The following is a 27,283-nucleotide window of genomic DNA, read 5'->3' as shown; positions in this document are numbered from 1 at the left end:
AAGGCAGGCAGGGCAGAACCTCCTGGACAGGGTATTCAAGAGAGAAGCTAGTTTCTCTGTTCTTCCACGTCTAGCTCAGTGCCACCTTCCCTCATTTCCTCTTTTTTTTTTTGTAGGCAATGAGGTTAAGTGACTTGCCCAGAGTCACACAGCTAGTAAATGTCAAATGTCTGAGGCCAGATTTGAACTCAGGTCCCCCTGACTCCAGGGCCAGTGCTCTATCCACTGCACCACCTAGTTGCCCCCATTTCCTAACTCTTTAGACAGCTAGGTGGCATAGTGGACAGAGTCCTGAATCTGAAGTCACAAAGAACCAAGTTTGAATCCTGCTTCAGACATTAGCTGTGTGATCCTGGGCCAGTCACTTAAATTCTCATAGCTTCTTCATCTGTAAAATGAGGGGATTGGGCATGCTAGCTCTTATGGTCTGGGATCCTCAGGTCTTTCTTGAGATTAACCATTTTTCTCTCTGCCCCTCAGCTCCAACACCACCAGAACATTTAGCGTTGTTTGCCATGGGGACCAGCGCCCTTCAAGCCTCTTGGAGCAGGGCTGAGGGGGCAGCTTGGTTTCATCTGACTCTTCTGGATCTCTTGGATGGTGCTATCCTCACAGCTGTGGCCCAGCGGGGGACCACCAACCACACTTTCTATAACCTTTCCATGGGCACTCCCTACCAGCTGTCACTAGATGCTACTTCTGGCCTCTTCCACATTGGAGGACCCAATGCCACCGCGTGGACCTGTGAGTGCTATTGGGAGAGCAGGGCAAGAAAGGCACATTGGCCATTCCTCTCTAGGGAAACAGTTCTGGGGCAAGTTGCCAGGCTGTCCCCGGAAGTGGGCACCTCAGTACCCCGCAATGAAAGGGCATACGAGTGTATGACCTCCCCTTCGAGCTAACCAGATGCTCTTCACCTGCAGTAACTGTAAGAGCCCACTTCTTCTCTAACACACGTCATGTGGAGCTGCCAACATCTGGATGGGTCACTGGACATAGAAAGAATGGGGCACTCAGATGGGAGGGTATCCAGTACCCCCCTAAAACATAGCACCTACTTTCTTACCCTCTACTTCCCCTCCACCTTTCTCTTCCTCTGCGCTTTTCCTTGATTTCTCCCCACAGATCCCTCTGTCCCTTCTGACTTGCTGCTGACTCCTTGGCCCCCTGGGCTCTCGGCAAGCTGGCAGGCAGGGCCAGGGCACCTGGATGGCTACCTGTTACGGCTGAGTGGGCAGGTTGAGAGGAACAGTACCTTGGGACCTGAGGCTCTCAACACCACCTTCCCAGGCCCTCTTCCTGCTGGCCACTACACTTTGGAACTCACAGCCCTAGCCGGACCCCACGGTGCCTCAGCTCAGGCTGATGCCTGGCTAGAGTGTAAGTTTATGCACGTGGGCACAAGGTAGAGGGTAGAGGTTGAGGCATGATTTCTTTCCAGGCACTGCTCATGGGCATCAGCATTACTATCTAGGGCTATCCATGGCCTCTTGGGTCTCCAGTCCCTGGGATCCTCTTGGCCAGGGGTGAAAAGCCTGCAGCCTTGAGGCCACATGCGGCCATTTAGGTCCTCGGGTATGGCCTTTTGACTGAGTCCAAGTTTTACAGAACAAATCCTTTTATTAAGGGGATTTGTTCTGTGAAGTTTGGATTCAGTGAAAGGGCTGCACTTGAGGACCTAGAGGGCCACACTTGGCCTTTAAGGCTGCAGGTTCCCCGCCCCTGCTCTTGGTCTATGCCTGTGGGGCATTTATGGACGGGAAGGCTATAACCTACCAGGTTCCTCCAGGAAGGAAGAGGGTAACACTTAGTTGAACCCTGGATCATCTTACCTGAGCTTTTCACCGTTCTGATAGAACCAGCGCCCCAGATTGGATTGAACGATACATGTCTCTTGTTAGATATGAAAGTATGACAGTTCAAATCTTTGTGTATTAAATGCCTAGAGGGGAGGGGTGGGGGAAGGGAAAGGAATTTACCAAACCCATGCTGTATGCCAGGCGTAGTGTCAAAGTATTATCTTGTTTGATCCTCATGACAACCCTCGGAAGTAGGTGTTGTTATGATCCCCATTTTACAGATGAAGAAACTGAGGCAGACAGGAAGTGCCTGAGGTTGGATTTGAACTCAGGTCTTCCTGACTCCAGATCAAGTACTCCATCCTCTGTGTTCCCTCCTCCCAACTATCTAGAGGGAGCGTGGCATAAAGCAAAGAGCTCATGCACTTGGAGCCAGAAGACCTGGGTTCACATTCTGTCACTGGCTAATCTCAGTTTCATCATCTGTGCACAAAAGATTTCTTAGTCAATGTGGGGAACAGCAGTGCAGAAATTTTCTTCACTGATTCAGAACCCAGCCAGACTGTGACTTAGAAGATAAGTCCTAGGGAGTTGGTTGAGAGCATAGTGACTCTCGAATTAGTGATTGTGTGAGACAGGATTTGAACTCTGGTCTTCATGACTCCAAGCCAGTATCTTTTCTGCTATATCATATTGCCTCTCTTTTAAAAAAATTTGATATTTCTTTTTTACATCCCCTTCATTTCCAAATATATTCCTCCCCTCTTCCCTTTTAACAAAAGAATAAAAAAAGAGGGAAGTGAACAGTTCACCAAAATTCAACAACAAATCACTCTAATCTGATAGCACATACACTGATCCACACCCATAGTCCCCCACCTCTGTGAAGAAAGGGAGGACCTACATTTTCTCATCTCTTTTTTGGGCCAGATTTGGCCATTAGAATTATGCAACATTGTTTGTTTCTTTATGTTGTCATTGTTTCCATTTGTGCTACTCATAGACACTGATGTTGATTTTCTGGTTCTGCTTGCTTCATTCTTCATCGGTTCATATAAGTTTTCCTCTGCCAATCTGAATTCTTCATATTCATTCCTTTCTTTCTTTCTTTCTTTCTTTCTTTCTTTCTTTCTTTCTTTCTTTCTTTCTTTCTTTCTTTCTTTCTTTCTTTCTTTCTTTCTTTCTTTCTTTCTTTCTTTCTTTCTTTCTTTCTTTCTTTCTTTCTTTCTTTCTTTCTTTCTTTCCTTCTAGACAATCAAGGTTAAGTGACTTGCCCAAAGTCACATGGCTAGTAAGTGTCCAGTGTCTGAGGCTGGATTTGAACTCAGGTCCTCCTGACTCTAAATCTGGAGCTCTATCCACTGTGCCACCTTGCTGCCCCCCATATTAATTTCTTACCAGACACTATTATCCATTACATTTATATAGCACAATTTAATTAGCCATTCCTCAGTTGATGGGCATTCTTTTTGTTTCCAGTTCTTTACTAAGTCAAAAAGTACTTGCTTTTTCATCTATAAAATAAGATGACTTAGCTCACTAGCCAGTCTCAGTTTCCTCATCTATAAAATGGATATTATAATATTTGTGCTACTCATCTCATAGGCTTGTCAGGAAACCCTTGTAGACTGTGAAACCCTGTGCGTGTGTGTGTGTGTGTGTGTAATTGTTATTATTATTATCCCTGTTGGTCCCTCAATCTTTAATTTGTCAAATAACTTTCAGAAAGAGTTGATTGGGAAAATTAGCCCATAATTTTTGCCTTAGACCCACAGGAGAGAGCAGACAACTCATTCCAAGCTGTCACTTCTCTTTGCCCCCATTGGGAGGGGAAGACATTGGGGAGCAAGGGTTAAAAAGAGAAGGGGCTTTGTCCCCAGGGGAGACAACCAGACCAGAGTTAACCAATGAACAGTTCTACCCTTGTACTTAATTCTCTAGGGTTATGTATTCATTTCCTTACTCCTTATTAGTATGTCAATTCAATTCAACATGTTTATTTAATATCTCCTATCTTCAGTGCCCTCCTCTAGGTGTCAGGGAGACAAAGATTGGAAGGAGGAAGTTCCCTGTCTTCAGGGAACTTACATTCTGTTGATGGGGAGGAAGGGACAGAAATGAAATGTTCACAGATAAGAAAAATCAAGTTATTTTAAGGCCGAAGAGAGTACTAACAACTGAGAGGATTAGAAAAGGTTTTGATTTGGTAAAGTTTTATTGTTTTTTTAAACCCAACTTTGCCCACGTTGGATGAGGGGTGGAGGGGTTTTGGCTGTTCACTTAGGTAAGTTGTTTTGGTGACATCCAGGTATACCAGGAGAGCCAGGGAGGGACAGGAAGCCCTAACCCAGACAGTCTGGGATTCAGTGCCAGTAAATTATCAAGGAACCATCTGGCCTGCTTTTTTCCCAGGCATGTCTTTGTATTTCCTGTGTGATACCCTCAGGCAGCATGGCATAGTACAAAGAGCCATCGGTTTGGGGGTGAGCAGATTTGGGTTCTAGTTATAACTCTTAGTCCCACTTAGCTGTGTGACTTTGAGCAGATCACTTCATCTAAAACTCAATTTCATCATCTGTGAAATAGGGATAAAACAACTCATGAAGTCAGGTTGTTATAACCATGAAAATGCTATGCAAGCATGAGCTGTTATTTGCTGTTCTGGCCAAGGTATAGACAAGCCTTCTTTTTCCCTTAGTTCAGCAGAGACAAAGATGTTTTTCCCCCAGAAAGGGCTTTAGTGAGTAGCTGAGGGGAAAGTGAAACGAAGCCAAATACCAAAGCATAGGAACTTGACAGAGCGAAGAGATCTTATCCTGAATTTCGTAGCTAGCCACAGCTTGGCTTGGCTGGCACTACACACAGCCTACTCCTTTTCTCCATCTTAACTCTGCCTGGGGCTGTTTCCTTACCGCAGCCTTTCCAGATTCCAAGGCCAGGCCCCAGCCTGGGGTTCTCCAGTTAGCCGGACTGCAGGCATCAAGGGAGCCAGGCCGCAGGGTACTGCTCTATGCCGAGGGCTCCCCAGATGTCATTGCCAACGTTTCTGTGTTGCCCAATGCCACCCACGTCACTTTCCGAGGGCTGGTGCCAGGTGCCCAATACCGAGTCGATATTATCTTACCCTCAGGGGTCACCGCTCAGAGCATGGTGGGGCATACCTGTGAGTATCAGGATAAGGTAGTGTCAGAGGGAAGGGTGGCATAATGGGATGGATCATGGTGGCATCTGTGGGTAAGGAAGGGTGGTTGCTCAGTCACGCTGTGTTGTGGGAGGACAGAGATCAGGAACCCAGGCAGTCACTCCCTGAGATGTGCAGAGCGAGAGATCTCAGTGGTTATATGGCCAGTAGATATGTCCAGTCTTCATCATTAGGTCTTACATCCTCGCAGGGCCCTGGGCTCCACAGTCACTGGAAGTCGCAAGCAGGGGCAGCACCTCCAGCCTGGATGTCCGATGGGTATCTCCAGAAGGAAGGAGGGATGGGTACAGGGCTTCCTGGCAGGAAAAAGGGACCCAGAAGACTCTAGGCTTCCTCAGTGTGGGCAGCAAGCAAACTAGTCTGACTCTTACGGGCCTCACCCCTGGTTCCTGCTTCCTCGTGTCAGTTTGGGCCTGGGCTGGGCACCTTAATTCTACCACCCAGAAGGCACATACTTGCACATGTGAGTTCCTAGCTCTTCATTGTCCTGGCTTCTACTATATGATGTCTAGTGTGCTTGCTTTATTTCCTGGCTTTCTGTATGCTCTGTAATAGTGGTGATGGTAAGGAGGCATTCTGTAACTGCTCCTTCTCTGTGTCTGTAGTTCCTGCTACCCCTGCCAACCTGAGCCTGGGAAGTGAAGGCAAACCTTCTACCCTGACTGCCCACTGGAGCCCACCTCCTGGGTCCTTGGATGGCTACCGGTTATGGCTGTACCACCTAGCACCTCTGGGACTGAAGGGAAAAGAAGCACTCTCTTCTGATATTCAGAGCTTCTCCTGGTCCCGGCTACCCCGAGGCGTGGAGTTCATGGTACAACTGGTGGCCCTGCGGGGTGTAGATGAGAGTGACGTTATAAATGCCACAGCCTGGACATGTGAGTGAACTCGGGTGCCCCTATCCTTCCCACCCCAGCTTCCCATCCCTAATCCAGCATTCTTTTTTTATTTTTATTTTTTTATTTTTAGGCAATTGGGGTTAAGTGACTTGCTCAGGGTCACACAGCTAGTAAGTGTCAAGTGTTTGGTCTGAGGCCGGATTTGAACTCAGGCCCTCCTGACTTCAGGGCAGGTGCCCTATCCACTGTCCAGCATTCTTTCTAATCCCCTGGGTACCACACCCCCATCCTAACTACTTGAATTCCTACACCTTCCTATACCTTCTTTGCCATCTGCAAGAGTCCCTGTGGGGCTTCCTGGACATGCTGCATCATTCCTATTGCAGGGCATTGCCCATGGATGCTTACCACACTGGTTATTTCCTAGATCCTGAGGCACCAGTAAACCTGACTCTCTTCAATGTGGGCAGTCCCGAGGTCTCAGCCCTACTTGCGTCCTGGAAACCAAGTGGAGCACAGAGCTTTGAGCTTACTTTGTACCAGCTGCCATTGGGCAATGCCACTCACCGTGTTATCCTCATGGGAAATGTCACCAACTACACCTTCTGGGGGTTGGAGCCAGGAACAGCTTACACTTTGAGGGCTGGTGGCATTGGGGGGCCTTACCAGGCCTGGGCTCCCAACCTCACTTCATGGACTCGTGAGTAGCTATGTTTCTAGACCACTCATTCTGGGGTATGTTGGGAAGTGGAGAGTGATGCTTATTGTGATGGCAGAGAGGCATTGAGGAGATGGAGAGAGTATCATAGAATTTTAGAGCTGGTGGGGGATTTCAGAGGTCGTTCAGTCCATTTCCCCGGTTCTAAGTCAGATGGTTCCTAACCCAACTTAGACTGCTACAGCAAGACTTTGAGTATACTATATATACACACACATACACATATACATATATATACACACATATATGCATTCCTATGGCCAAGTAGGGAACAGGAGAGCAGAGACTGTCCTTCAGCCCCACCGGGACTCTTGTCCCTTTCTGGACCCAACCTGAATCTCATCCCTGAGCAGCTTTTCTGAGCCCTGCTTAATCTAGTTCTAGCCATGATGTGACAAGAAGAACAACAGGCCTGCCGATCACTCTCTTTGCTCAAGTTTCTTCTGACCTTAAGCCGATTTTTTTTTGAGGATTGGGGAGGAGGGGTAGGCTTTTGTGAAGGGGCTCTAAGATCATGGCTTACAACTTCAGTCTCCTTCCCTGCTCTCTGTGGCCTCTGCCCCCATTCTGCTCTCTCCACAGTTCCCTTGGCCCCAGCCATGGTAAATGTGACCAGTGAGGACCCAACCAGGCTACGTGTGTCCTGGGATCAGGCCTCTGGGAGCCTGGATGGCCACCGAGTCACCCTTCGCCAGGAAGGCACTACAGTGAGCACCAGGGCTGTGGGACCTGAGGTGAACAATATCAGTTTTTCCAGTCTGACTCCAGGCACCAAGTACTGGGTGGAGATTGTCTCTTTAGCTGGGCCCCACCATTCTGCAGCAGCCAACGTCACCAGCTGGACCCGTGAGTGGAAGGAATCAGAGATTACGAAGGGGAGGAGGGGAACCACGTCAAGCCAAGTCAACAAGCATTTATTAAGCACTTACTCTATGCTAGGCAGTGTGCTAAGGATACTAAGAAGGGAAACCACAAAGACAGTCCCTGCCCTCAAGAACCTTACATTCTAAGGGGGAAGACAACAAGATATAAACAAAGTAGATGGAAGACGTTCTGAGAGAAGGCAATAGCATGTGGGTCTTGCTGTGCCCAAAGGGCCCCCTGGGTCATTCCTCTCTGCCTAAGTATTTGTCCATATCTCTGGTCTAGTGTGGGAAGTGACCACTACAAGTACTTCCAGTCTGGGTTAGAAAAGGGTGGCTGAGACGGGGATAGGATGCCTTAGTCTCATCTCAAAATTAGTTGTGCCTTTGTTTCTCTTTCTTGCTTGTCTTTCTAAGGTCCCCTAGGGCTGGAGGGAGCTAGAGGCTGCAGTGGACATTGGAGTTCTCAGGGGAGGACCTGGTACCATGACATGTTTGGGTGACCTGCTCTCTCTCTCTCTCTCTCTGCCCACAGCCCCACTGGTGCCCAAAGAGCTGTCAGTGACCATGCAAGGGGCCAGTGCCATGGTGGCTTTGACTTGGGCTGCTGTCCCAAGGGGGCAGGAGGAATGCCAGGCCCAGCTCTTAGAGTCTGGACAGTTATTCCACAGGCAACCTGTGTCCCTGGGCCAAGCCCGCTTCATCCTAAGGGGCCTGACTCCTGGGCATACCTTCTTCTTCTCCGTGCTGTGTCAAGCTGGGCCTCTCCAAGCTTCTACCAGTCCAATAGTGCTGCTCATTGGTAGGTTGTGTATCTTGGCAGCTGGGCAGGGGCAGCTGAGTCCGAGTTAGCACAGATGCCCTATACAGGTTCATGCTAATGCCTCTCAGACTGGCATTGCCCTCTGTGCTCTTCAAGGTAGGCAGTGATGCCCAATTTAGAATTTCTTTCTCTTTGTGGGATGCATCCTTCGATGTGGTAACAGTTATTTAATCTCTCTATTCCTTTTGATGGGAAGATCTATCACCCACCTGCATGTGGACATCCAGTTAGTTCTTTGGGGGATGCTACTTAGGCATCAGTGGCCATAAGATGATGAACATCTGATCCCTACAGAGCCCAGGCCAGTGGAAGATGTGCAGTGCCAATCCGAGGCCACCCACCTGGCACTGAACTGGACAGTACCTGTAGGAGAAGCAGGTACCTGTCTGGTAGTGGCAGAGCAGCTGGGGACTGGGGGGAAAGCACAACCCGTCTTCAGTGCCAACACCTCCCAGAATGCTCTCCGGCTCCCTGGCTTGACACCTGCTGCTTCTTACCGCCTTAGTCTCACCTTGCTGGGGAGAAATGGGCTATGGAGTCAGACGGTCACTGTGCTGTGTACCACTTCTCCAGAAGGTAGGCACACATTGCCTGCACAATCCAGACTCCCTCTCTCTCCCCCCTCCCAGTGCCAGGCCACTGAACATCATCGTAGAAACCAATGGGCGGAAAGGGAACTTTGGAGTCACTTGTCCCATGCAGGATGGAAATTCTAGGGACTAGGTATTACTGTCTTCTCCCTGGCCCTCCTTCTGGGCTCTTGTGTGGTTGGTATAGCAGAAAGAGTGTTGGCTTTGGAGTCAGAGGTTTGGCTACCAGCTATTTTGATTGTCACCTGCTTTACTACAGCCTCCCTAGACCTCCTTTTCCTCATCTGTAAAATTAGGAGCATGGGCTAGATTTTTTTCTTTTTAATATATTTTTATTTATTTCATTTACTTCCCAATTACATGTTATAAATTTAACATTCATTTTAAAAAATTTTGAGTTCCAAATTCTCTCCTTCCCTCTCTTCCACCCCTCCCTCCTCCTTGAGAAGGCAAGCAATTTGATATTAATTATACATGTGAAGTTGTGCAAAACATATTTCCATATTAGCGTGGTCTAGATTTTTTTTTTTAGGCAATTGGGGTTAAGTGACTTGTCCAGGGTCACACAGCTAGCAAGTGTCGAGTGTTTGGGTCTGAGGCTGGATTTGAACTCAGGTCCTCCTGACTTCAGGGCTGCTGCTCTATCCACTGTGCCACCAAGCTGCCCCCAGATTTTTTAAAAAATTAAATTTTATTTTATTTTCAAATGAAAATCCACCTCTTCTGCCCACTTCCTCCTTTCCTTCCCCCACCCCCCCTTGAGAAAACAAGAAAAACAAAAGCCCTATTACAAACATGTATAGTCAAACAAAACAAATTCTGATCTAGATTTTGAAGGTCCCTTATATCTGTAGGGCCTGTGAGCTCAAATTCCTTCCACAGGCTGTCCACCTTTTGTCTTAAGATCCAGCTTTTAAGACCGTTGCCAACAGTTTCCAAGTTAGGCACTCTCTTGGTGTTATTATTCTGTACCCTTCCCCCTCTCTTGAGGTCGGGTCTTGACCATTTCCCACTTCGGCCCTTAGCCTGGCACCCCCCGGAGATGGCAGCTGCCCCTCACTTGGAGTCTGCGGCAGGTGCTGGGGTGGTGATCACACGGGACATGTTTGGTGAGGATAACGGACGGATCCAATGGTATGGTGTTATTGCCACCACCAATGCCTCATGTGAGTGTCTGCGCATGAGGTGGAGCCCTGGAGATGTTGTCTAGCTTTCCGGGGTGGGGTAGGGTCGGTGGGACTGTGATCCCGAGGCAGGGACATGCAGGACGGAAGGAGGGGACTACCCCAAGACCAGGCAAGTCCGTATTTAGACTTAGCGTTCAATGGTGGGTATTAGCAGGCTTGTACTAGGCTGAGGAACCTCAAAGCACAAGTACTAAAGAAATGTGGACATAGCTATGGGAAAGAACGTGAGATATAGGTTGAAGGAGAGGGTCTGAACTCGTAGAGGTGATCAGTCTAGCCACATGCTTGTGTGCTCTTAGACATAGCACGGGGAGTTTCCTTTGGGGGAGAGGAGGTAATAGGTTGAAAAAGGAAAGGTAAGGAGGAGAGGGTCTGTGGAGAGGAAAACAACCCCTTTATGGAAAGTCGTCAGTGTTCCTATGCATTTCCTTGACGCCCTCTTTCTTCCTACTTTCCCGTTTCCCAGTGATACAGCCATCCCAGGAAGCCATCTCCCACACCTGGTATGACCATTACTACAGAGGACTTGATTCTTATTTGGCTGTCTTGCTGCCCTCCCCCTTCCGCCCAGGCCCCTGGGCAATGCCTCGCTCTTGGACAGTGCCTGTGGGCACTGAGGATTGTGGCCAAACCCAGCAAACCTGCAATGGGAAACTCAAGCCAGATGCCCAATATAGGTGAGGGCTGATGCGGAAGGGGCTGGGCGGTCATGGAGAGAGCCTGGTTCAGCCGATTAGGTTGGGCTGATTCACAAACAACACAGGTCTGCCTGTTCTTTGGCCTCTGGAAGTTTGCCAGCTGCTCCTGCCCTCCTGGGAAGAGATGATGGAAAAAAAGTTAGGGGGAGCCTGACCCAAGAAAGCAGAGGACAGGTGGCATCCCATGGCCCTGGGAAATCCCAAGTGCTCAGTTATCTTCTAGTTCAGAGTCTCCTGGTTGGGTAATTCATACTCTCCCCTTGAACCCTGAATGAATCCCCAGGTTCAGTGTTGCAGCCTTTACCAGCTCAGACTCGGTCAATCCTACTGTCTCCTTTACAGCCTTCTCAGGTAAGCAGGAGGTGAGAACATCTTATCTGTTACAGCTGCATTTGACAACTAGGAGAGGGAGGGAAGGCGGGCATTTGTAGATTCTCCTTATGTGGCTCATTTCTAGCACGAGAGTATAAGATTGAGGTTAGAGGCTAGGACGAGCATTTCCCACATATGTTTACTACCAATATGTATTATTACATAGATGAAAGGGTAAAAAGGAAGGGAGGAAGAGAGAGACAGACAGACAGATAAGAGAATGAATAGAGGGAGAAAGAAAAAGAGGTAAAGTTGAGGAAGGCGAAAGAGCAAAAGGGAGATACAGAGAGACAGACAAAAGAGTGAATGGAAGGAGTGAGAAAAATAGAGGGAGAGAGAATGAATGGAGGGAGAAAAGGAGGGGAATGAGGGAAGAAGGGAGGGAGGGGAAGAGAGACTAGTATATTATATGTTTTATTGTATATAATATATATTATACACAAAAAAGTCTTAATATAGTTTTAAACTCTAATAGCTTAAAGAGAGGGAAAGATCAGGAAGGCCAGGTTTCAAATCTTGCAAGTCACTTAACCTCTATGTGGCTTAGTTTCCTCATCCTCAAAATGGTAAAATGGTGATGGTGGTGGGGGCTTGGACTCTATGACCTTGAAGGTCTATTCCAGCTCAAAATCTATCACCTAATGATCCCATGACTATGGTCACTCTCTCCGTATTCCTCCAGGTCTGAGTATTTCATGGTCTCTGAGTGTTCTAGAATCCCTGGCTCAGATGAGACTGTTTACCCTGTTATTTATCTCATGGTTGGTTGCCAGTGAAGGAGAGGGCGTATATTCACGAGTTGAGGACAGGACAGAAGTGAGCTCTTGAGCTCCATTCAGGATGCCGTCTGGCCTCCATTGTAGAGAGGAAGACAGAAAGGAATCTTAGTATCTGGAGCTGGTGGGGTAGGCTGCTTATTAGTTTAAAAGTTTCTGAGCCTCAGGTGTTCGCATGACTCAGATAGGAGGACTTGGGGTCGCCCTCAGGGTGAGCTAGCTGAAAATGCCTTGATTTTGGTGGTTGGCTGAGTATACCATCTTAGGCAGCTTCATCCTTTCCTTCATCCTCCCCAGAGCCTCGGGCCAGTGTCTCAGGGGCATCGATGCCACTCCTGGTAGCATCAGGCATTGTATCAGGTTGCCTCTTTACCCTGGGTGCCGTGCTAGGCCTGCTGTGCTGCAGACGTATGCGGGTTAAAAGGTAGGCCTTGCGGCAGAGGGTGCGGAAGGGGAGACGGGTAGAGGGGCTCCCCATGGACTCCAACTGTAGTTCCAGAGATCGAGGACTTGGTGATGGGTGTTGGGATCAGGTGGTTGAAGAAGAATGAAATCTCCTTTAGTGGGGTGGGTGTTACTCCAGCTGTCTGGTCTTTTCTCAGCTGACTTCCTTTTTTAGGGCAGAAAAGAATTATTTCTCCCAAGAGATGACACCCTACACCCAAACGTAAGTGTTATTTCCTGGTCCCCTGCTCCCTGGGTGAGGCTGAGATTTCCAGATAAGCCTGCCTGGATGGATGAAGTATCTTATTTAATTCTTATGGAGAAGATGAAGAGATGTGAGATAGACCACAGGATCACAGCTTCAGAGCTGAAAGAGACCTTAGAGGTCGTTGAGTCCAATCTCCTCATTTGATAGATGAGGAGACTCAGAGTAATTACATGACTAGCCTGTGGTCATATAACTAGGAAGAACCAGAGTTGGGATTTGAATTCAGATCTTTCCCAATGACAAGTCCAGTGCTCTATCCACACCACTTTTGGATGGATTCATAACTGATTGAATATTCACACTCAAAGAGCAGTCATTAGGAATTCCACGTCAACTTAGAAGAACCACCGTGGAGTTCACCATGGATCTGTATTAGACCTTTTCCTGCTTGTTTAGTCTTTCCATCAGTGACTTGGAGAAAGGCATACGAGAGATCCTCATCTCATTTGTGGATGACACAAAGTTGGGAGAGATAATTAATATGTTAGATGTTAGAGTTTAAAGATCCCCAAAGATCTTGGGCTGAATTGAATAAGGTGAAATGTAAAAGAGAGAAAGGTAAAGTCTTCTACTTAGGTTCAAAAAAACAACTTCACAAATTCAATGGCAATTTATCTGAAAATGATTGAGGGCTTTGGTGGACTGCCAATTCAATACAAGTAGGACAAAAATGTTTGGTAGGACAGAAGAAAACACATTAATGCAAAGGAAAAGACATTTATTTCATCAAACAGCAGGGCAAGATAAGAGATAAGAAAGACTCCTCCCATACACATGGAAGCATATCCTCCGTCACATTATTGAACATGGGTAGAAGAACCCAGATGGCCACTGGATACAAGTGCTTAGGGCAATTCACAATTCAATTCCAGGAGGCCGCTTAATATCCTCAAGGGATCCCATCCATCCAGCTAGACGTCCCTCCTGAATGATTACTGCTCTCCGTTGCCATCTTCTGGTCTTCAGCTTTGAGTTTGCTTGCCCCACCTTTGAAGAGAGGATTTTTGGCAGCTCTTTTAACTCAAAATCCAAGTGGTTCTCTTGCATCTTTTGTGATGTAGACCTCATCAAACTATACCCATCCTTGACTTAGGGAAGTTCTTGGGCATTTTTTCTGGATTTTAATTTTAATTTCTTGTCATAAACTTGACAAACATCGACAAATAGGAACATTTATTCCCCTATGTAAAGAATAGAAAGAGGGTTGTATGTGTAACTGTGAATGTCTTTTACATGAAACTTATTTAAAATAGCACATTAGTTCTAAAGCTGTCCTGCTTGTTTGTGTCTCTCTCTCTGAACTTCTGTTCTTTTGTGCATGAAGAAAATGTTTCATTGACCCACTCTTTTTCTTTTTTAGCATCATTATCATTAACCCTTCTCCCCTCCCATAAGTCTTCTCCCTTCCCCCTCCAGAAAAAGCTCTCTGTTGTAAAAGTTAACATTGACAAGCAAAACAAATCCATAGACTGGCCCGTATTTGAAAATATGTGTCTCATTCTGTACCTTGGGTCCATCGCTTTTCTGTCAAGAGGTGGGTAGCTTGCTTTGTCTTCTCTCTTCTGAAATCACTCTTAGTCACTGGATTGAGCACAGCTCTTAAATCTTAAAGTCTTCAGAGTTCTTGTCTTAAAGTTGTTTCTCTTTACAATATCATAGTCATGTAAATTGTTCTCCTGATTCTGCTCACTCCCCTCTGCATTAGTTCATGTAAGTTTCCCCAGATTTCTCTAAATCCATCCCTTTAGTCATGTCTTATAATACAATAATATTCCATTACATTCACATACCATTCTTTGTCCAACCATCCCCCAATTAATAGTCACTCCTTTAATTTCCAGTATTTTTCTACAATAAAAAGTCCTCCTAATGAATGTTTTTTGTGTATAGATCCTTTCCCTCTTTCTTTGATCTCTTTGGGCTATATTCCTAGTAGTGGTGTCACTGGGTCTAAGGGTATCACAGTTGAGTGATTTCTTGATTATAGTTTTGAAATGGTCCTACCCATTAGCACCTACCCTCCCATGTGCTCTCCGAAAACTATTTTCTTTTTTCATCATCTTTGTCAATCTGATGGGCAAGAGGGGGATCTTCAGAGTTGTTTTAATTTGCAGCTCTTTTATTAATGATTTAGAGCATTTTTATATGGTTCTTTAAAACTTGCATTTCTTCTGTTGAGAAATGCTTGTTCATATCCTTTGACCATTCATCTACTGGAGAATGATTCTTGTTCTTATAGATCTGAATCAATTCTTTCAGTATCTTGAATATAAGACCTTTATCAGAGAAATTTGATGCAAAGGATTTCCTAATTAACAGAGTACTTTTAATTTTTACTTTCTTGATTTTGTTAAAATTTTTTTTCTATTTTAAGTAATCAAGACTGCCTAATTTATCTCCTGTGATCCTCCCTATCTCTGGTTTGATCAAGAACTCTTCCCTTAAACAGCTAGATAGTATAATGGTTAGAGCACTGGGCCTGAAGTCAGAGAGACATGAGTTCAAATTTGACTTCAGACTAGAGTCCAGAGTTATGTGGCCTTGAGTGAAAGTCACTTAACTTCTGCCTACCTCAGTTTCCTCAACTGTAAAATGGTGATTATAATAGCACCTACCTCCTAGGATTGTTGTGAGGCTCAAATGAGATATATTTTTAAAGTGCTTAGCATAGTTCCTGGCACATAGTAAGTGCTTAATAAATCCTTCTTTCCTTCCTTCTTTCCTTCCTTCCTCCTCTCCATTCATCCCTCCCTTCCTTCCTTCTCTCCTCCCATCCTTTCTTCCTTCTCTCCTTCCTTCTTTTGTTCTCTCCTTCCTTCTTCCTTTCCCTTCTTCCCTCCCTCCCTCCGTCCCTCCCTCCCTCCTTTCCTCCTTCCTTCCCCTTCTTCCTTTTCTCCTCTCCTTTACTCCTTCCCCACAAGATTGGGAGTGCCCTAACAACAGGGACCAAGTAGTTTCCTTATTTAGGATTCTAATCTTCTCCTAGTGTCCAGGATAGGCCCTTGCAGGGTAGCCATGTGGTTGACTGACTGATTCCCCCTGCCCTCAGGAACATCCACCGGCCAATTCTCAGGCAGAACTTCCGACAGAGCTATGAGGCCAAGAAAGTCAATTCCCATTATGATTTCTTCCGGGAGTTTGAGGTAAGGCCCCTACTCTGCTCAGAGCCTCATGACAGCTCACAGTCCCAGGTGGGAGGACAGGCTCACCCCCTCCTTCCCCACAACCCTTTTCTGAAGGATAAGGTAAGGCAATGCCTGGTTCAGCTCATTGACCACCTGTTATCCATAGGAGCTAAAGGAAGTTGGCAAGGAGCTGCCCAAAGTGGAGGCAGAGAACCCTGCTAATGCCATCAAGAATCGCTACCCACATGTGCTTCCCTGTGAGTGCCAGGCAGGAGTTAGAAGTGCTCAAGGGGGAGCGGCTAAAAGGCTTGGGATGGCATCTGAAGTTGAGGATGGCAAAGGGGTGAAGTGGGTGGGCTCATTATCCTATCACTAAATGTCCAAAATTTGCCCCCTTAGATGATCATTCTCGAGTGAGGCTGACTTTTCTGGATGATGAGCCTCATTCTGACTACATCAATGCCAACTTCATCCCGGTTAGCGCTTTCTGTCCGTCTGCCTGTGTGGCAGGTCCATCTGTGAGGGCTCCTGTCCCTGCAGCATGCCTGATGGACTTGTCTTTGTTGAGATAGGCTTCTCTGCTTATGGGAATTTGTGGATTGTGTGATTTGGTTGCCTATATTCAATTGAATATTTTTATCCATGTGGCATATTCCTATGTCTGCCTATATTATTTATATGCATGTCCTGGTGTCACATATTTGTACTCTGATTATCTGTGGGGTGTTCCTGTCCTTGCTATTACCCTATCATGAATGATGCCCATTCTGTCCCAATGGGATATAAATGAAAGTATGTATGTGGGTGTCTATGAAGCCAGCCTTCCAGGTTTGAGCCTTGTGGTTATATACATACATGCATTTGTATGTATGTATATGCATACACATACATATATCTATATATTCATGTCTTCACATATTCACACACACATATACATAAATGCTATTGGGGGATCCACGTGGGGATGTCCATGTTGTATTTATGGGGGGTTCACCATAAGGATGGCATTTATACCCCCTTGCCTGTGTTCATGCGGCTCTGTCCTCTCCCCTCAGGGTTATACCCGACCACAGGAGTTCATTGCCACTCAGGGCCCACTCAAGAAGACAATGGAAGATTTCTGGCGGTTGGTGTGGGAGCAGCAGGTCCACACAATCGTCATGTTGACTGTGGGCATGGAGAATGGGCGGGTAAGTAGGCATACCTTGTAGTTGCCTGAAATTACCACTGGGTGTCAGCACAGATACCTTTCTCTTAATAAGCCTGACCTATATATCATGCCTGTGGATGGAAGTCCTTCTCCACAGGACTTCCCTATGGCCAGGGTAGAGGAGACAGGGACGTGGGGCAAGTCTCCCCACTTCATGGAATGGAAAGACTGAGGCTCAAAGAAGGACAAGGTCTTCCCTGAAGCTTCCCAGAAAGTCTGGAAGTAGGTCCCAGAGATCCTCATTTCCAGATTGATGCTCTCCAGCCACCCCCTTTTACCTCTCCCCATGTTCTTTTTATCCACATCATCTCTACTTTTGGGCACAAAAGGGGCAGAGAAGGCAGACAGGGAGGGAGAAATAGAGGATCGGTATAGAGAGAGTGACTAAGGGAATAGCTTGATTCATTCTTAGAATCCTAGAATGTCAAAGTCAGAAGTGGCCTTAGAGACCATTTAATTTCCCCCTTCTCCCACCATTTTAGAGGAGTAAACTGAGAACCAGAGACACGAAATGGCTTTTCTTAGACCACCCAGCTAGTCAATGGTAGAACCCAGGTCTCTTGCCTCACTTACTAAGCTGCCTCTCACTTAGTCAACAGTGTTGAAAAGTCATGTTTCGAGTCCCTCAAGTTTCCCAGTCTCCATACCAAACACTCCTGATTCTTTTAACCAGTCCTTATGTGGAAGAGCTGTTAGATGACGCCTTGGATGAGTAGGATTTTACAGTGAGAAAAACTCTGGATATGGAGTCAGGGGACCTGAATTTGAATCCCAGTCAGACAAGGCAACAGACATTCATTAAGGGTGTACTATGTACTAGGCACTGTGCTAAGCCCTGGGGATAGAAAGAAAGGCAAAAACACAGTTCCTGCCCCCAGTGAGCTCATGTTCTAATGTGGTAAACAACATACAAAAACTTGAATGTGCCAGATCTATCCAGAAAAATGGAAGGTCCCAGCAGTGGAGCACTGGCCAGGGGAGCTGGGAAAGGCCTCCTACAGAAAGTGGGATTTGAGCTGAGTCTTGAAGGAAGCCAGGGAAGTCAGTAGGCAGAGGAGAGGAGAGACAGAGAGAGCATTGCAGGCTTGGGAATGACTAGTAAAAAGGCAGAGAGGAGGAAGATGAAGTGTGATGGCCCAGCAAGGGCAAGTATGTGAATGGATTGTCCAGTACATGGAGGAAAGACTGGAAAAATAGGAAAGGTACAGGTTGTGAAGGGCTTTAAAAGCCAAACAGAGGATTTTCTACTTGATCCTAGAGGTAATAGGGAGTTAATTTGGTATTTATTGAGTAGGGGAATGGCATGGTCAGAACTGTACTTTAAGAAAATCCCTTTGGCAGCTGAGTGGAGATAAGGAGAGTTGCAGGCTGTTGTGACAGTCCAGGAAGGAGTTGATGAGGAGCTGCATCAGGGTGGTGGCAGTGTTGAAGGAGAGAAGGGGGCACATAGGAGCAATGTTGTGAAGGTAGAAATGCAAGATTTGGCAAAAGATTGGGTATCTGGGGAGAGTACAGGTGAGGAGTTGAGAATGACACCCAAGTTTGTGAGTCTGGCTAACTGGGAAGATGGTGGTTCCTTCCCCATAAGAGGGATGTTTGGAAGAGGGGAGGGTTATTTTGGGAAGACTAAATCCTGTTTTGGACACGTTAAGTTTGAGATATCTTCTAGGTAGTTGGCAATACGAGACTGGAGCAGAGAGCAGTTAGCTTGTCTGTATAGTCTGAGTAGGAATCGTCTATGTAGAAGTGATTATTCAACCTATGGCATCCAACGATATCACTAATCAAGATGTCATAGAAAGAGAAGAAGAGAGGACCCAGGACAGATCTTTGGGGAGTACCCAGAATTAATGGGCTTGACCTGGATGAAGATCCAGCAAAGGAAACGGAGAAGGAGAAGTTGGGTAGGTAGAAGGAGAAATAGAATACAGGAGTGTCACGAAAACCCAGGGAGGAGAGAGTATGCAGCAGAAGAGGGGGACCAACATGCCAAAGGCTACCAAGAGGTCAAGAAGGATGAAAATTTAGAAAAGGCCACTGGATTTGGCAATTGGGAGATCAGCCCTGCTCCTTCCTGTCTGTGATGTTGTGTGACTGTATGGTCAGATTACTTAAAATCACTTAACCTCAGTTTCCTCATCAGTAAAATCATGGATATGGGCCACTTGGTTTTCTAGGACCACTTCTGGGATGAATCTTTGGTCATAGATGTTTGATAGGTGAAAAGAGATGAGGAAGGGCCTTTTAGGGAGAAGGCACAGCGTGGGCAAAGGGGTGGAGGGCTAGTCCTTTTTGGCAAGAGTGATAGAGATCTGGGAGATTGGAGGAAGGGTGATAGGTGGGGAGTGATTGGGTCCTTACTGCCATCCTTCAGTTTTTCCTCCTCCTTCATGTCTCCTTTGTTTCCTAGGTCCTGTGTGAGCATTACTGGCCAGTAGACTCCAAACCGGTCACTTATGGCCAGATCATCGTCCGCCTCGTGGCAGAGGAGAAAGGAGAAGACTGGACATGCAGGGAATTCCAGGTGCAACATGTGAGTGTCCCCCAGGGCAGGGTTGTGTGTGAGGGAGGAGGGGACTAATTACGAGTAGAATAATAAGGGGTCCCCTCCTTTTGAGGATCTCAAAGCACCTTGCTGCTTTATGTATGCCCCTTACATCCCTGGGAGGGGAGCAGGAGGAGCACGGAGGCCCCATTTGACCTCATTTTCTTCTCTGAATTTTGACACTGGATAAAAAATTAAACCAAGAATCAGGAAGACCTGAGTTCAGAACCTGCCTCAAACACATACTAGCTGTGTGATCCTGGGCTAGTCAATCTCTCACAAAATCAGTCTCCTCCTCTGTAAAAAGGGGATAACAATAGTACCTACCTCACAAGACTGTTGTGAGGTTCAAATGAGATAACACGTGTAAAGTGCTTTACAAGCTTTAAGGAATTACGATTAAATAAATTATATGCTATTTTTAGAGACACCCCTCTTCCCAGAGTCTTGGCGCTCTCTGGGTACTGCACACAGAAGCTTTCCAAGACCTGTGGTGAATGTCGAATAGGATAGGTGCTAGAGTGGACCGGAAGTCAAAGGAAGAAGAAACACAGAGCTTGCTCTCGGGGAGTTCCCTGTCTCCTGGGGAAAGATGTAAAGGATCGTTATTGGAATAGGTCTAGGGGACTGGCCCTTGACCCCATATTTTCTTCTTTTGGTCTCAAAGCCAAACTGAGCTCTAAAGCCCAAGGAGAAGCCCTGAGATTCCTGAACTTCTTGGTCCCTAAGCCCCCTGGCACCCTGGGTTTAGTGAACTAACTACCAGATGCTTAGTCACTGCTCCCACCTCCCACCTCCATCCCTCTTTTCTCATTGCCTCAGTATCTTGGTTTTCAGTTCTAGCATCCGTCCCTCACAGTGCCTGGCACCCAGGAAGCACTTTTTCCTCCCGAAGGAAGAAAGGGGGAAACTCTCCTAAAAGATATTTTAGTCGAGCCTTATGCCCAGAAAAAGGAATAATTCAACTGGACATACTCAGTTTACTCACATACACTTCACAAAAGACCATCCTTTTCAGTACAGGAGGTGCATGTGCCAGACCTTGGCAGGGGTAGGATGGGGATGGGGGATGGTACTCTTCTTCCTCATCTGCTTTCTCCTCTTGCCTCCTCCCTCATATTTGTCTAGCACCTCAAGGTTTGAAAAGCACTATAATAATAATAGTCATCACCTGAAGTTTTTTGCAAAATATTTATTGTTATTAATAATAATAATAATAGCTAGCATTTATCTTTAGCTTTAAGGTTTGCAAAACAATAAAAATAGCTAGCATTTATCTAGCCCTAAGATTTGGGGCAGCTAGGTGGAGTAGCAGATGGAGTGCTAGGCCTGGAGTCAGGAAGCCTGAGTTCAAATCTGACCTCAGACACTTACTAGCTGTGTGACCCTAGGCAAGTCACTTAACTCTGTTTGCCTCAGTTTCCTCATCTGTAAAATGAGCTAGAGAAAGAAAGGCAAACCACTCTAATATCTTTACTAAGAAAACCTCAAATGGGGTCATGAAGAGTTGGACATGACTAAAATGACTGAACAATAACAAAAGATTTTGTGTATTTGATTCGCACAACAATCTGGTGAAGTAGGTGTTATTATTCACATCTTATTTTTATTTTTTGCCTTTTTTTTTTTTGGTGAGGCAATGGGGGTTAAGTGACTTGCCCAGGGTCACACAGCTGCTAAGTATCAAGTGTCTACGGCCATATTTCAGCTCAAGTCCTCCTGACTCCAAGGCCAGAGCTCTATCTACTGTGCCACCTAGCTGCCCCTATTCCCATATTACAGATAGGAAACTGAGACAGACCAAAGTTAAGTGATTTGTCCAGGGTCACACAGCTAATGGTTGGATTTGAACTCAGATCTTTCTGACTCCAAGTTTGGAGTTATTAGCCAACGAACATTGTGGCAGCCATCTGTGTACCATTTTGCATATCATGTCTCTTTTGATCCTTACAATAACCAAGTGAGGGAGGGTAAATAAAACGAATGAAATTGGGTGGAATTAGGGAACATTTCTTGGAAGAGGTGAAATTTGAAAAACAGAGCTGAGAGAAGACATTTCTATGGGCTTGGACAGGTTTGAAAATTGTGCTCATTATGGATTGATTACTGTTCACTATAGACTTTGAGACCTCAGTATAATACACATTATGTAAAATAAAGAACTACCAAAGAGCAGAATTTTCTGTCATTTAAAATATATGTAAAAGAGAAATGCCCATGATTGTCCTTCCCTGAATATTGTGCCTTTGGCATCTGTCTGCTTTGCCCCCTGCCCCAAGTCCCATCCCCATCCTGCGAATCTCAGCTCTGATGATCAGTATTTAGGAAGGGCATTGAGGGAGACTCATTCACCCTTTCCAGATGCTCTGCCTTTGTCTCCTCATCTTTATGGGCAGGGGAATTAGCCTGGAGACAGCCAGTGGCTGAAGGCTTCCCAAGTTTAGGTGAATGGCCCAAGCCTGGCCCTACCCTCAGTGAGAGGCAGGTTTCACCTCGGCTTCCAACTCAGGCCAAGTTCAGGTTTCAACCTTTCCCTGGGGAGCAGTAGGAAAAAGAAAGAGCCATCCCCCCCACCTGCTCAGGGCTCCCAGGAGCAGGAACGCAGGATCGAGCAGCTGCAGTTCTTAGCCTGGCCAGACCATGGTGTTCCTGAGGCCCCCAGTTCTTTGGTCAGCTTTGCAGAGTTGGTACAGGAGCGAATTCAGGCTGCACCTAGCACGGCACCCACCTTGGTGCACTGCAGGTGAGTGACGGGAAGAAGAGGAGCTGCCTCTGATGGGAAGAGGCTGGAGGCCTATGGAGGCATATTCACTTCTGTCCTTCGCCCAGATCAGCCTCCTTGTCACCATCCCTGATCTCCCTCAGTGGCTCTCCAAGGTCCCCTCCTCACCATATGTCTTCCCAGTCCCTACCTACGACCCTAGCATCTCCAGGTCCCCAGCTCTCCTCCCCAGTGCCTCCTCACTTCCCACCCCACTTCCTCTAGTCCCCAGCCCTTATTATAGCATCCCTGCCTCTTTCTGCCCTTCATCCCCACTGTCCCCCCACCAATCATTCTACAAATTTCTTTCTCCTATTATACTTTGGACACCGTGGTAGGTGCTGTGTGTTTGAGTGAACGTTGTATGTGTGTATGGGAGGAGTTGTACAAAGCCAAATAAGACCCGTATTCCCTGTCCTTACCCTGGCCTCCATTCTTCTCCTCCCAGTGCCCTTTTCCTATTTGCCCCCTTTGCCCCTCTTACCTCCTGTTAAGTCAGACTAGGCCAGCCCATTGGGCAGGCCACTAGAGGCCTGGGGCCCTGAGGAGGGATTGGGGCTCTGCTCACCTGGGACTCCCCTCAGCGCCGGTGTGGGCCGAACTGGCACTTTTGTGGCCCTGGTTCGGCTCCTACAACAGCTACAAGAGGAACAGATGGTGGATGTGTTGCACACGGTGTATACCCTGCGGCAAAGTCGGCCCCTCATGATCCAAACCCTGGTGAGCCTGGGCTGCTGAGGGAAGGAGGCAGAGGGAGGGTGGGGGGAGAGGAAAGGCAAATGGCTGCTGCAGTGGACAGGCTTGAGGGTGCTCAAGTGATCACCCCAGGAAAGTCTTAGTGAATTTTGAGGTGGGCAGAATCATCTGATTTTATTTTATTTACTGGTAACTTTCAATAATTTTCCAATATTAAAAAAAATTAAATACTATTTTTTTCAAATTAGCAAAAATCCATTATATCTTTTTCCTACCTTTCCTTCCTTGAAGAAAAAGAAAAATGAAACCCTCGTAACAAATACACATAGACAAGTAAAACAAGTCCCCCTGTTGGTTGCGTCCAAAAAATTGTCTTAATGTGCACCTTGAGTCTATCACCTTTCTGTCAGGAGGCTTTCCAAATATTTACTAAGTGTCTAATATGGGTCTAATAAGCATCTAATATGTTAGGCCTGGTTCTACAAAGGCTCATTATAGTCCTCAGGACATAAAAACCCCAGGAGTTAGAAGGCCCACATTCTAATCCTACCCCTGATTACCAGCCTTGTGGCTTTGGACCTCAGTTTCCTCATTTGTAAAACATTGACATTTGTAGGATCAGAGATATAGAGCTGGAAAGGATCTCAGAAGCCAGCTAAGTCCATCTTCCCCCCTAAAACTAAAGTGCAGGGGGGTTAAGTGATTTGGCTGAAGTTAGCTTTGGGCCCGGGGCCTTTAATTCTAGACTCTTTGCACAGACCAGCAGGTCCCTAAAGTTCCTTCCAGATCTAACATTCAGATTTCCGTAGGTCACCGAGGATGTGCCCAATTCCCTTCTCCCTCTCCCTGAGGTTCTCCCTCCCCCCAACCCTGCTAATTGTCCCACCTGGAAAATCACTAGCTTGGACTCTCCTGTCACCAGGCCCAGTACATCTTTCTGCACAGCTGTCTGCTGGAGAAGATTATGGAGGAGCCAGCTGGGTCTCTTGTGTAAGTGCTGACCCTTCTTCTTCTCCTAGCGCTCTCTGGCTGAGGGGGAGGTGCCCAGGGGGGTGCTGGGACAGAGGAAGCTTCCCACTCTGTTCCTCCATTGGGCTGCCCTGCTGAAGGCAAAGTGGCCCTAGCCAGCATCTTACTGTATTCCCCTCTTCCCCTAGCTCCCGGCCCATCAATGTGAAGAACTTCTCACAGAAGCATGCCAAGAAGTTGGCCAACTCCAACGCTGGCTTCCTAAGGGAATATGAAGTGAGATTTGGGTATCCCTGGCCCTCCCTCAGCCACATGCTGGTGCCATTCCCCAAGAGCATCTCTTACTATCCATCCGTGTTGGTGGTTATGGTGCCATTGGCGACATGAGCCTGTGCCCTTTGCCTTTCTCCCCAGCTCCTTCTGGAAGCCATCAAGGACCAGGGTAAAGCCCGACATCCGGTGGGCAGTACCTTCTCCCTTCTCCTTCCCTGTGAGTCAAAGGGGTTATGCTTCTGAGAAAAGGGGACCCATCCCTGATTGCAGGGTGTGAACTGTTCGTGTTATTAGTGTGGCTATAAAGTGCTAGCCAAGAGGGGATCGTTCCCTTCTGTATAAACCAGGGGTGGAGAACCCATCTGAAAATGATTCCTGACTTTGAGACCCCAGGGAACTGGGAGAGGCACCATCAACTGGGCCTGGAGAATTGGAATGTATTCATCGGACTCTAGTGAGGTATCAGTTTAACCTCAGCTTCAAATACTCTGAGGCCTGCCCTTTACCAGCTAGCTGCAGGAGTTGGGTGGGGGATGCCCTATGTTACTGGGTGGGCGGGGCATCAATTTTGATTCCCCCCCTTGCAGAAAGGCAGTTTGTTCCTTTAGCTGGGGCAGGAACCATCGCAAAGGAGACATGGGGCTAAAAAAAATGGGACTGGGTGTGGTAAGTCAGTGCAGTCCGTTGAACTGAGTTAGAGTTACTTCATGCTGAGTCTCAGTTTCCTCATCTGTGGAATGAAGACATTGTACTAGAGATGACTGAAGACCCTTTCTACCTCTAACATTCTGTGAGCTTAGCTAAAGGGGAAAGAGCCAAGCTTTACTTAAGGGAAGGACCAGCCTGACTTCCTACACTAAGCATGATCCTTGAGCTAGGTTGGCTGAGAACAGAACTCTGGAGCCAGAAGACAGACAGAGTTAAACAGATTTGTTGTTGTTGAATTGTTTCAGTCATATCTGACTCTTTGTGACCCCATTAGCAGTTTTTTTTTCTTTTCTTTTTTTGAACCATTTGGGGCTAAGTGACTTGCCTAGAGTCACACAGCTAGGAAATGTCAAGAGGTGTCTGGTCTGAGATCAGATTTTAACTCAGATCCTCCTGATTCCACGGCCGGTGCTCTATCCACTGAGCCACCTAGCTGCCCCCCAATTGGGGTTTGCTTGGTGAAGATACTGGAGTGGTTTGCCATTCCCTTCTTTAACTCATTTTACACATGAGGAAACTGAGGCAAACAGCATGAACTGACTTATTCAGGGTCATACAGCTAGTAAGCCTCTGAGGTCACATTTGAACTCAGGTCTTCCTTACTCCAGGCCTGGCATTCTATCCACCATGCCACCTAGCTGCAGGACTTTCTTAATGATAACATCTCTCACTTATACAGCTCTTTACACTTCATAAACTCTCTTACATATGTTATCTTTTTTGATCCTCTCAGCACAAGGCCTGAGATTTCATCTATGTGGGTATTTTCTCTACTAATACAGATAACAACCTTCTCCAGGGACGTGAATCATTTTGGCCAAAAATGTTTATCACTAGATAGCCAATCCACTGGTGATTAGCTTCTTCCACATTGAGCCAACCTGTCTTCCTTTCTCCATCCCTCTCTCTCTCTCTTTCTTCCTCCCTTCCTCCCTCCCTCCCTCCCTTCCTCCCTCCCTCCCTCCCTTCCTCCCTTCTTCCCTTCCTTCCTTCCTTCCTTCCTTCCTTCCTTCCTTCCTTCCTTCCTTCCTTCCTTCCTTCCTTCCTCCCTTCCTTCCTTCCTTCCTCCCTCCCTCCCTCCCTTCCTCCCTTCTTCCCTTGCTTCCTTCCTTCCTTCCTTCCTTCCTTCCTTCCTTCCTTCCTTCCTTCCTTCCTTCCTTCCTTCCTTCCTTCCTCCTCCTTCCTCCCTCCTTCCTCCCTCCTTCCTCCCTTTCCTCCCTTCATTCCCTTCCTCCTGCTTTCCCTCCTTCCCTGTCTGGAAGTATAGCAGCTGCTCACAGGCTTGCCCCCAACGCTGATCAGCCTGGAAGCGTTCACACCCGCATTTCCAACCTCTGCTGATTTGCCCCTCCTTAAATCACCTGTTGGCTCCCTGTTCCCATGTTACTTATTGTTCTGGTGCCAGACTTCATGCTGATACTCAATTGGCTTAACTAATTGTAACTCAAGCAGTCCATCAGCCTCAGCCTCTTCTAGTAGCAGGGATTAAGGCATGTACCACCATATCCAACCACTTTAGACTTTTAAAGCCTCTGTTTCCTCATCTGTAAAATGGGATCAGAAATGCCTACAGTAAGTACCTACCTCACAGGGATATTGTGAAGTTCGAAGGGAACAACTTATTTAAAGCTCTTTGCAAACTTGAAATATAAATGTCCATTATTATTGTTATTGTTGTCTTCTTATGTTATATTTGATGTAGTTCACTCAGAGTAATCCTGGGACAGATCGCTACCTTACCATTTTGTGTTTAATGTTTGCCAGGTTACTTTACAGGGGGAGGAATGGTTGTTTTTTGTAACTGAATAAGTTTGGGGATATACATTCATCTTCTGGGGACTCACTGAAAGCATCTCGGAGACAGTTCTAGTGGGGACAGGGTGACTGGACTGACATGGCCTTGGTTTCTTTCCCACAGGCTCTTGACTTCAGCCAGATTTCTGTGTTTGGAGAGCTTTTCCTCTCCCATCAATAGGAGACTAGGTGCATTCAGTATGTCTGCGTTCTTGTGCGTCCATGTTATTCAGGAGGTTGTGGGGAGCAGTTTTGTCTGTCATGATGCTCCAGGGGTGAGACTGAGGCAGATAGAAGGCTCAGTGGATAGAGCACTGGGCCTGCAGTCAGGAAGACCTGAGTTCAAATTCAGCCTCAGACTACCCATGTGTCTCTGTTTGCCTTAAACTACTGGAGAAGGAAATGGCAAACCACTCCAGTGCCCTTGCCAAGAAAAGCCCATAGAGGGTCACAAAGAGTCTGACACAGCATGAGGTGAGATCTCAAAGATATTTTGAAGTTTGGGCCTGTTGTATGAGGTTTGGTGTCTATTAGTTCATGAAGGATAGCAAGTTTCTGGTGTGTAATTCTGGCCACTTAGATTGCCTCTTTCTAGGTATTATAGGTGTAGGTGCTCAATTTTG

The 27,283-nt window shown here is 46.8% G+C and overlaps 1 protein-coding gene across 6 annotated transcripts in view; it reads left to right on the top strand.

Moving 5' to 3' along the window:
• LOC110219620 (receptor-type tyrosine-protein phosphatase V-like) overlaps positions 1 to 27,283 on the top strand; it is a 42,523-nt gene that overhangs the window by 12,687 nt on the left and 2,553 nt on the right. For 4 of the 6 annotated variants that reach the window (XM_078156422.1, XM_078156423.1, XM_021003143.2 and 1 more), the window contains 24 exons: positions 481 to 744; positions 1,126 to 1,380; positions 4,717 to 4,962; positions 5,192 to 5,464; positions 5,607 to 5,879; positions 6,268 to 6,540; positions 7,141 to 7,404; positions 7,957 to 8,223; positions 8,539 to 8,820; positions 9,860 to 10,000; positions 10,488 to 10,698; positions 11,003 to 11,070; positions 12,165 to 12,291; positions 12,487 to 12,534; positions 15,629 to 15,722; positions 15,871 to 15,961; positions 16,104 to 16,180; positions 16,760 to 16,894; positions 19,325 to 19,447; positions 22,042 to 22,202; positions 22,805 to 22,940; positions 23,839 to 23,906; positions 24,074 to 24,161; positions 24,300 to 24,375. In XM_078156422.1, coding sequence (XP_078012548.1) covers positions 481 to 744; positions 1,126 to 1,380; positions 4,717 to 4,962; positions 5,192 to 5,464; positions 5,607 to 5,879; positions 6,268 to 6,540; positions 7,141 to 7,404; positions 7,957 to 8,223; positions 8,539 to 8,820; positions 9,860 to 10,000; positions 10,488 to 10,698; positions 11,003 to 11,070; positions 12,165 to 12,291; positions 12,487 to 12,534; positions 15,629 to 15,722; positions 15,871 to 15,961; positions 16,104 to 16,180; positions 16,760 to 16,894; positions 19,325 to 19,447; positions 22,042 to 22,202; positions 22,805 to 22,940; positions 23,839 to 23,906; positions 24,074 to 24,161; positions 24,300 to 24,375 — 4,041 coding nt within the window. Of the gene's footprint in view, positions 1 to 480; positions 745 to 1,125; positions 1,381 to 4,716; positions 4,963 to 5,191; positions 5,465 to 5,606; positions 5,880 to 6,267; positions 6,541 to 7,140; positions 7,405 to 7,956; positions 8,224 to 8,538; positions 8,821 to 9,859; positions 10,001 to 10,487; positions 10,699 to 11,002; positions 11,071 to 12,164; positions 12,292 to 12,486; positions 12,535 to 15,628; positions 15,723 to 15,870; positions 15,962 to 16,103; positions 16,181 to 16,759; positions 16,895 to 19,324; positions 19,448 to 22,041; positions 22,203 to 22,804; positions 22,941 to 23,838; positions 23,907 to 24,073; positions 24,162 to 24,299; positions 24,618 to 27,283 lie in introns of all 6 variants that reach the window. The other 2 variants (XR_013487331.1, XM_078156424.1) reach the window with 2 other exon arrangements.

The sequence above is a fragment of the Phascolarctos cinereus genome, unplaced genomic scaffold (assembly GCF_003287225.1).
Source record: "Phascolarctos cinereus isolate Bilbo 61053 unplaced genomic scaffold, phaCin_HiC Scaffold_5;HRSCAF=322, whole genome shotgun sequence".
NCBI classification, from domain to species: Eukaryota; Metazoa; Chordata; class Mammalia; order Diprotodontia; family Phascolarctidae; genus Phascolarctos; species Phascolarctos cinereus.
The sequence above is the reverse complement of the archived record's forward strand: the minus strand, read 5'-3'. Positions and strand labels throughout refer to the sequence as shown.